Source organism: Marmota flaviventris, chromosome X (genome assembly GCF_047511675.1).
Source record: "Marmota flaviventris isolate mMarFla1 chromosome X, mMarFla1.hap1, whole genome shotgun sequence".
Classification (NCBI taxonomy): Eukaryota; Metazoa; Chordata; class Mammalia; order Rodentia; family Sciuridae; genus Marmota; species Marmota flaviventris.
Genome location: NC_092518.1, coordinates 132954281 through 132964204, shown reverse-complemented (window position 1 = coordinate 132964204; position 9924 = coordinate 132954281). Strand labels below are relative to the sequence as shown.

At 50.6% G+C, this 9924-nt stretch overlaps 1 protein-coding gene across 1 annotated transcript; it reads right to left on the bottom strand.

Moving 5' to 3' along the window:
• Positions 1–4316: 4316 nt before the first annotated feature.
• LOC139703180 (PWWP domain-containing DNA repair factor 4-like) lies at positions 4317–6801 on the bottom strand. The gene has a single exon (XM_071606110.1). The coding sequence runs from the start codon at positions 6799–6801 to the stop codon at positions 4702–4704; it is 2100 nt and encodes a 699-aa protein (XP_071462211.1). The 3' UTR covers positions 4317–4701.
• Positions 6802–9924: the final 3123 nt, after the last annotated feature.

The following is a 9924-nucleotide window of genomic DNA, read 5'->3' as shown; positions in this document are numbered from 1 at the left end:
AAAATCTTAGGAGTTGAGGAAAACAAGGGATGGAGAGAGAAGGGTATGGGATAAGGCAGGGTGAGAATTCTGGAGTCCTGAGGAGCCATGGCAGAAGTAGTGATGAAGACAAGGAATGGGAGATAATAGGGAGGTGAGCAATGGGAAAGGATCATGCATCCTATAGTCCCATGGCAGGTGCTCAAAGATGATGGGGTTTGGAGGGCAGGAAGTACACCAACTCCACCTGCATGGTGTGAGGGATGTGGGAGAGAAATCAGTCTGTGCCTGAGAAAGCTGTAGGAAAAACAATGGTGTTGGGACACAGAGGTAAGAGAAGAGCATGACAGAAGGTGAGGATAGAGGGTTGTTGCCTGAACATGCATGCACAAAGGTCATTGGCAGTTTAAGTCATATTAGAGGCAGGATATGCAGAGCCTTCTGCAGATGGCAGACTCAATAATGAACAGTCTGCAGGTATTGGGCTGCCATGGCACCTGGGCATATAAAACACAATGACCCTAGTCTTGACATTCTCCTGGAAGAGATGGACAACAACTTGGAATTATTACTTACTTTTTGGATTGAGTCAAAGGTGGGGAGAAGGAAGGTATCTACAATTTATATGGGTTTTAATATGAAAGAATGATTGAGTTATGCTAACCTGTAGTAATTTACAGAGTGAATCCAGATAGCTAGATGCAGAGCACAATGAAAACTGAATCCCATTTTAAGCTCTCATGCTTTGTTTTGTTTTTTTGGTTTTTGTTTTTTGTTTGTTTTTTTTTGGTACTGGGGATTGAACCCAGGGGCTCTTAACCACCGAACCACATCCACAGCCATTGCTTAGGGCCTTGCTAAGTTGCTGAGGCTGGCTTTGAACTAGTGATCCTCATGCCTCAGCCTCCCAAGCTGCTGAGGTTACAGGTGTGCACCACTGTGCCTAGCTCCCATGCACTTTTTGAATATATTTTGCATCTACATGGTTGAGTTTGAGCTATGTGAGAACATGGTAAGGAGAGAGGCAAGGAGGCTTGCAAGTTCAAGTCCTGAGGCTATGGGTCAAGAAGCCTAGCCTTGATGAGGAGGAATACTGGTCATTCATAGAACTGCCAGATGAAGTACAGAACATGCCATTAAATGTCCACATACATGGGACCTATTATACAAAAGACACTTATTATCTAAAGGAAATTCAAATTTAACCGAGTTTCAGTACATTTTTTGCAAAATATGGTAATCCTAGTTGCATGATCTGATAGCATAACTTCAAAGGAATTAGGTATTTTTAGGAGGGAAGATGGAGAATGATTGTAAGCAATAGCGAGGAGTGAGGAGAGCATTGATGCTACCTCAAGGCTCTGTGACACAAGGAAGGTGCTAGAGAAGGCTCAGAGGATACAGTATCCTAAGGTGGAGGTGGAGGAGCCTGATTTGTATGACAGTGAACAAAGGAAGCAAGAGGAAATTTTCAGGATGTCACAAGGCAGAAAGTTGTAAGGCGCAGGCTGTGGCAGGAAAAGGGGTTCTCATTAGTAGGATGCCAAGCTCTGTGGGGCTTCTCAAAAGTGCTACCAGAAGATTGTCTAATTGAGACAATCAGAGAAGACGCCCCCCACACACGCAGCCTGCAGTATTAGCAGGGTGCCCATTCAAAGCAGTGGATGCTAAACACCAGCAGGATTCCATTGAATGTCACGGCTCTTCCCAGGAACTTACAATGAAATATAAGAACGACAACAAATGTGGCCCTTCTCCTTCGCTAGCTGTGGTTGTGCAAGTTTGAAGTGCCACCTAAGTGGCATATAGGCCTCCCTGGGTCACAGAAACTCTGCCACAGCTCTGTGCTTGTGAGCCAACAAGTCCCCCCCCCTCCACTGAATGATATTCTTTTCCATGCCTTGGTTTAGCATCCCCCCAATCCACCCCCACATGCCTTCTCCCAGTTCACACGAGAACGTTTTAGCCAGGCCCTGCAGTTCATCTGAGGAGAAGGCATCTCCCACCCGCACAGGAACTGTACTTCCCTCCCCTGCTGCGATGGGCTGTGATCTTATCTACTCTGAGTTTGCCCTTGTCATCGGTCCTGCAGCAAGGACAGTTAACAGGATGGATGCTGCCCAAGACAAGCAACGTCTTTTGAGGCGGCTCCCTTACAGGCGGTCTTTGTGGCCTACAGAGACAAAAAAGGTACTCCCCAGTTCACAATGATTAGGGGATTGCCGATTCTAGGGTGACAGCTTGGGGGTTCCTGGTGCTCCAAATTCTTGTGCTCATCAGCTTTCCAGGTCTCAGGGCTCTACTCCTCCCTCTTCAGCTCCCCAGTGGAGGTGGAGACCTGTGCACCAGCGCATGCCATCTCTCTGCAGCAACGCCAAACATCCATTAGCACAGGACCTGGTCGTCAGCAGCGTGCCTCACAGCTGGAGGAGAAGTGGACTCCTGGAAATAGGGTTTACAATAGGTGACAGGTGAGGCTATGGCATCACACAAACCCACCTGCGATGGAGATCCAGCAGGGACCCTGCCTCAAAGAGGAGGAAGATAGGAGCTCATGGGAGACATGGCCGCCTCTCCTGGATAAAGGTGCCACTTGTAGATGATATGCAAAAGAGACCAGCCTCTCTCCCTTCACCTCAACCAACAGAAACCTCCCATCTGAAAAATAGGGGTGGGGGGGAGCAGGATCTGGATTCAACTGCAGGGAGTCAGCCCATGTGGCTGGTCAACATTTCTCACTAACAGGACAAAGTGTCATATCCTTGTTCCCTCACAAGTGCGATTGTCACCTGGGTTGCAAGATTCCCGTCCCTTTCTAGGGCACCTGGAGTTTATCTTCAGAGCAGAGCCTTAAGCCACAGCTCACTTGCTCTCCTGATGAAAAATGAAGGAATGAATGAATGAATGAATGAGGCAGTAAGGAAAAGAGTAGAACCCAGATGCTAACATGGCCCCAGCAGACAGCTGAGAGCCAGACACAGGGTGGTGGAGAAGCTAGAGGGCACTGTCTGGGTGAATGGGGTCTGCACAGAGCGCCGGGGCCTACAGTCTGTTGAAAATGATTCCCAGGACCATGAGGGCTTCAGGGGGCCCCAGGAGGCTGCTCTCTGTCAGGCAGAGTCCAGAGAGAGGTAGGTCAGGCCTGACACCCATACCATTTGGAAGGCCACATGTAAAGTTACACAACGTCAACCACAAACATGAATATTTATTTGGAATGAGCAGGGAACTCACAATGAGCCTTCAAAATGACAACAGCCACCATGATACTTTCCATGATATTATTTCGTGGTGAGTGTGCTTGTACGCTTTCTTGGATGCTCCACCTGAGCCGTGGTGCAATTTCAAGCGTGATGGAGCAGGAGTCCAAGGGGAAAGACACAACAGTTGGATTGTGAATCCAGAGAGCTACCTTGCAAGGTCGAGAAAAGCACCTGCCATGGGAACACACGAGAACAAGGGACTTCCTCCAACAGCTACCCACCCGCTCAGGATCCCCTCAACCCTCAATGCTTCATTCAATCAAGTTTTCAAAGTAAACTGGTTTTTCTCACGTGTATTCTCAGAAAGACGTTTTGCTTCAAGTTAGTAGGAGAATCCGTGGGTTCTGCACGCATCATTGGAGGGTGTGTGTTTAATTACATTTGGACGATGGCCAGGTAGGGCCGAGCAGAGGCTGTTTCTATCTTCCATTTGCAACTTGGCAGCCCCGGTACTGGCACTGTGCCAGCTGCCTGGAAAGACTGACCCAGTCTGCGTTTCTGCGGTGGGAGCCTGCTGGCCCGTGAAGAAGGCGGGGGATACACCCTGAGACAAATGTCTCTGTGTGAGGGCCTGTGGGATCCAGAGCAAATGCTTGCTGTCCTGTAACTCATCCTCTGTGGATGGGCTCCTCTCCCATCCACTCCATGGAGTGGCTGGCCTGTGAAGTGGTCAACCTGGGACTCGATGGCCATGTGAGGAGGATCCAGTCGCTGCCAGTGATGGGAGGGGGCCTGTGGCCTGTGTGCTTCAGGAAGCCGCTGCTCTTCAGCCTGCGAAGCAGGGCCACTCCCTGCTCCCAGAGGCGGAATTTCACGAATGCACCAAGTCGATGCTCCTAGGCAAGATCCCACAGGACAAAAGGGCCCTTGGGTGCCAGGATTTCACCCATGCCCAGAGGACGGTGGGCTGGTGATCCAGCAACTCTGTGCTCGGCTGGACTTCCAGAATGGCTTTTGAAGAAGTATCAGAAGGTGATGATATCACAGGAGAAAGCATCTCTGTCATTGGTTTTGACTCCAAGGCTATTGTTCAAGAAGCAAAAAGGTGTAGCAGGGAAAGTTCGGGGATGAGGTCAAGAAGGAGCCCAAGGCATATGTGTATCCATATGTCCCTGGACGCATGAAAAATCCAGGGGATGTTTGTATGAACACACGCATGAGGTTTCCCAGGTTAGGGTTGCTAGATAGCTGAAGGCCGGGCCTTTGCTGGTGTGTGTCTTGTATGAAAATATCAAGTGGGAAGGGAAGGAGTGTCGTGAGAAACAGTGCAATGTTCCTCTAGCAACATATGAGCAGCTCTGTCTCCCAAAGGGTGTTGCAGTATTTGAGCCAAATAGCGGGTGAGGGGTTTGGGGACAAGAAATGTGGCTGAAGGTGGCATCCACCAAGGGGAGAGATGGATCCACCATGAAGAGTGCACCTTCCAAAAGTCTCGAAGGTGCAAAGCATATGGGACTGCCTAGGGAGGGGGTGAGGCGCCTCCTTTCACACAGATGGGCGGCCTGATGGGTTGGGGAGAGGAGGAGGCCCCTGCGGAGGTACAGGGCTGGGGAAGAGACCTGACCACCTTTCTGCCTCTCCTGGATCTCTTCCTCATCTGCTTCAAGATGTCTTTGTCAAACAGTTCCTTCTCCCGTGGATGCACGGGTGGCCCTCGCAGGTACTTCTCTTCTGCTCCCTTGTAGTCGAGTCCATCCAGCGCAGCGATTGAACAAATGATCGCTTCTGGCAGCAGGACTTCCACAAGAAATCTCACTTTGTCGTCTCTGATGAGAGCGAGCAAGGCCTTGTCCGTTTGCTCGTAGATCTCTTGCAGATGCTTGACGACGACGTCCAGCTGATCCTCGTCCTCCAGGTACGTCTCGATGCAGAACACGTACCGGTTTTCACTCAGAAAGGACGTCAGCCACCGGGACTGCTTCCTGCCCTTCACGATGTCCAGCAGATGGTGGTCGACCCCCTTCTTCTTCACGATGAAGTCCACCAGCTTCTGGTTGGCTCGGTCCCAAGCGGCCCTCATGCGGTCGGGGAGCAGCTTCTTGCAGGGCCTCTTGCCGCCCACGCCCACCGAGGTCTCCTCCTCGGAATCTTCCAGGTCGGCATAATTCACCTTTGGAAAATTGACGTTCAGGTCCCCGTCTTGGATGGCTTTGCGCATGGGGTAGCTGGCGTCGGCCGCATAGTAGTCCAGGAAGGAGCCCACGAAAGAGCCCCGACCGACCCGCTCTCGGTAGTGGGAAATGAGCGACAAGCACCAGTTCACACTCTGCCGGTATGCCTTGCTGGCTCTCTTCAGGAGTTTCTCCTTCTCCTCACAATCCAGGTGCTTCAGCCTGTGCAGAGGGACCCGAATGCCACTGCGTTCCCCGCGCAGGTTCGCCTCGATCAACAGCACCCGGGCCGTCTTCTGGGTTTTGCACACGCTCTTGACCACTGCCGGCCAAAACGGATGATCCTGAAACTTGAACCAGACCATCGTCCCTCTTTTGATAGGGCAGGGCTCGCGTGCCCAAGGCCCTGCTGCGGCTCCTCGTGCTGGTCGATCGCCAGCCCTTATGGTGCTGGCCCTGGCGTCCCTCATCGTCTGGGAGCGCACAGGGCGTGGGCGCCCCGGCAGTCCTTTCTTGGGGTCTGGCGCCTCGAGCTTCCTTTTCCTGTGGGCGAAACCGAGGGAGCGATGCAGGCTCGGGGTGGAGCAGGTGGAGGATGCTGCCATCCCTTCCAAGGCACCCTCGCCTGGGCCCTCTGCATGCTCTGCGAAGGCAGTGCTCTCCTGGGAAGTAGCCGGGGTCTCTGGGCAGGTGTCCCCCGCCTCTTGGTGCTGAGCTTTGGGCACAGCTGCAAAGAGTCTTGCTGCAGGCGACCAAGCTGGCTGTTCGTCTTTAGCACAGGCATCCTCCCCCACGGTGGGGGAACGTGCAAAGGGGCCTGCTTCTTCTGCCCCCTCCTCCTGGCGGTCACCTCCACAAGGAGGCAGGAAATCTGGACGCTGGTGGGCGCCTTGTGATGCCTCTGCTTGCTTTTCAGCTGGAGACAGGCGGATGGCTGTGTGCACCTGGGAGTTCTCGCCATGCAGGTCGTTCTCCTTCTCTGAATGCCCGCACAGGGATCCCCGTTGTCCCCTTTTCTTAGTCCACAAGTGCCCTTTGCGCCCCTGATACTTTCTGCGAGGTCGCCAGCTGGCTGGCTTTTGGAGTACCTCTGCAGGCACCTTAGGGGTCCCTGGCTCCTCGGGTTTTCTTCCTTGATCCAAGTGGGCTTTCTCAGTCAGAATCTCCAGCGCCACTCTAAGGGCTCTTCTGTACCTTCTTTTCTCTCCCGATGGCACAGTGGCCCTGGACCATGCCCGGGCTGAGGTGGCCAGGGCTTCGATTTCCAACTTGTTCAGGGCCCTTGCGTCTTTGCCCTTCACTCTCAATTTTTGGTCTTCAGAGAGGATCTGGACTTGGAGAGAAAGCACCCTTCTCCTCTTATATTTCGGCAAAGTCCAAGATCTGGACAAAACCTTGGCTGGCCACAAGCGGCCTTTCCAACTGCATAGGACATACTGGGTGTCCATTGCAGTTGGAGTTGGGGGTCAGGAGGTGATTGGAGGAGGGCAGGACGCCTGGCTGTCAAAACCACTGCTGACGCAGTTCTGTCCTAAGGCCACGTGAAGTCCTCAGGGACTGCAAAGGGCTGGCAGCTTGAGTGGTGGTTCTCTTCCCGCCCGAGTCTCCCTGAGGTGCTGGGCTGACCGCTTGTTTTTGTGGGTGATACAGGAGCAACCTGGAGTTCACAAAAGGAAAAGCAGAAAAGTGTCAAAAGCGAAAATTCCTCTCGTGCAAGTAGAAGCACCCTGCTCTATGAGATTGTTGAGGGATGAAAGAAGGAAACACAGAGAGTGCGTCCTTCACAGCAGGGTTTATAAATGGAAAGTACTTGGGGAAAAACAGACAAAGCCCTGGAGGTGTCAGGGGGGCTCCATAACAAGGCAAATCCAACATCTTGTCCTAACTGTAAGGGTTGTGCAGCTCAAAGAGCAAGCACACGAGGAAGTGGGTGTCATGCCAGGGGACCCTTCCTCGAACTGTACATTCTGTGCCTTTTTGGCTCCTGGGGCTTCTCCCTTGGAGAATGCCTCAGATTTTCTTCTTTTCTGAGGGGTTTGTGCCGCCCTGCCCTCCTGCAGGAGGTGTTTGTGCAATGTCACGTTCAAGAGCTTGCACGTGGGACCCAGGGGTTTGTGAAGGTCCTCCTGCTGATTCTTCCTGCCTGGCGGGGTGAGGAAGAACACACTGGTTCAGGCACTGGTCTCCAGCTGTGGCCTGAACTGCTGTCTCGTGGTTTACATCTTCTGTCTTCCAATACCAAATCTGTGATTCTTACCGTGAAAACAAGGGTCTGAACAGCAAGGCGCAACAGGGGGCTGTGGGAGAGGCTTACCCAGGGTCATGAAGGTCCAGTCCCACATCTGCTGCTGCAACTCCTCACCTGCAGAACCTTCACTCTGCTCCGTTCCTCCAAACTGCACTCTTCCTCCAGGGACTCCAGGGCACCCAAATGCAGATGGCCACGACCTGTTGCCCTGTGATGCTAATCTGGAAAACCCGAAACAGGTAGGAAAATAAGCCGACTGTGTGTGACTACCTTCCCCATCTCTGGAATGCATGACTTCTGCAGCAGAAGCCATGTCCTAATGTCACCCATAATGCAGATGTCCACATTTATTTTCTTGCATCTCTTGCATTTCAGAACATATCCACCTTCTGCCTCTCAGTATAATGTGATCGCTTCTCTTGCAGGAGAGTAGGAACTACACCTTTCAGGACCTCATGTGCCTTGGCCACATGGATTTCCTATTATCAGTCTGGGTGCTGGAGGGTGTGTGAATCAAAAAATGGGGTTTGTCTCACTCTAGAACACATTAACCAGGCTTACTGAGAACGTGAAATGCACAGGAAGGTCTGCCAAGGGTTAGCATGCAGCAGCCACTCACTCGCGTTTTTTTTTTTTTTAAATTTATTATTTGTTCTGTTTGGGTATACAATGGCAGTACAATGTATGTTGACATATCATACACACATGGAATATGGCTTCCCATTGTTGTGGTTGTATGTAATATGGAGCCACACTGGTCCTGTGTTCATATGTGAACAAAGGAAAGTTATGTTGATTCCTTCTACTGACTTTCCCTTCCCACGCCGTCCCTCCCCTTCATTCCCCTTTGTCTAATCCAAAGGACTTTTACTCTTCCCCGCCACCCCCCCAACTTAATGTGTGTTACCATCTGCAGATCAGAGAGAACCTTCCAAGCCACTCACTCTTAGTGGAAGGACCTGTGTGCTTCCAACATATTACCTGCACATTCAGGCACACGCTCACACACAGGTGTGTGGAACCAGAGTTCCGATCATAGGAGCATTATGACACGCATCTTCTTGTGAAGGGCCATTTTCCAGCATCACTGTCGTACATGCCAAACTTCAACCACAGAAACTTCCAACCTTACTGAAAAGTGTAGGGCAGCCCATGAAATCGTTCCCATGATCCTTCTCTTCTTACTCTTCCACCCCCAAATACGCAGCGGAAACCCTCTAGTTCTATCCATTGCACAAACGCGTTTTATTCCTCATTTCCATTTTTCACCATGAATGGATTACTTCAAACAAATGGTGCCGGGAAAACTGGAAACCCATGAATGAACTTTAACCCCTATCTCACCCTGCCAAAAAACTCAACTCAAAGAGAATCAAGGACCTAGACATCACACCAGAGACCCCGCATCTACTCCAAGAATATGTAGGCCCAACTCTCCATCATGTGGGCTTAGGAACCGACTTCTGTAACAAGACGCCTGAAGCACAAGAAGTAAAATCAAGAATCAATAAGTGTGACATTACCAAACTAAATTGCTTCTTCTCAGCAAAGGAAACAATGAAGAGGGAGCCTACATAATGAGAGGAAATCTTTGCGATTGGCACCTCAGACTGAGCACTCAGAGCATTAATCTCCACGATACATAAAGAACTCAAAAATTTAACACCCAAGAAACCAATAACCCAATCAATAAATGGGCAAAGGAATTGAACAGGCACTTCACAGATGAAGAAATACAAAAAGTCAACAGATATATGAAAAAAAAAAAATGATCAACATCTCTAACAGTTAGAGAAATGCAACTTAAAACTACACTGAGATTCCATCTCACTCCAGTCAGAATGGCGATTATCAAGAACACAAGTAACAATAAATGTTGGCTAGGATGTGGGGAAAAGGTTCACTCATACATTGCTGGTGGGACTGCAAATTGGTGCAACCACTCTAGAAAGCATCATGGAGATTCCTTAGAAAACCTGGAACGGAAGCACCATTTGACCTAGTTATCTGGAAGGACTTCACATCAGCATACTAAGGGGACACAGCCACAGCAAGGTTAGGAGGTGAATTCACAATAGTTAAGCTATAGAACCAACCGAGGTGCCCTTCAACAGATGAATGGATAAAGAAAATGTGGTGTATATACACCACGGAACATCACTGAGCCATCAGGAAGAAAGAAAATTTGGCATTTGCTGGTAAAGTGATGGGTCTGGAGGCTATCATGCTAAGCGAAATAAGCCAGTCCCCCAAAACCAAAGGCCACAAGTTCTCTCTGATATGCGGATGCCCACACACAACAAGAGGAGGGGGATGGAGAATA

Coding starts and splice junctions, on each gene's coding strand:
- LOC139703180 (XM_071606110.1), bottom strand. CDS start 6,801: ATGGACACCCAGTATGTCCTATGCAGTTGGAAAGGCCGCTTGTGGCCA.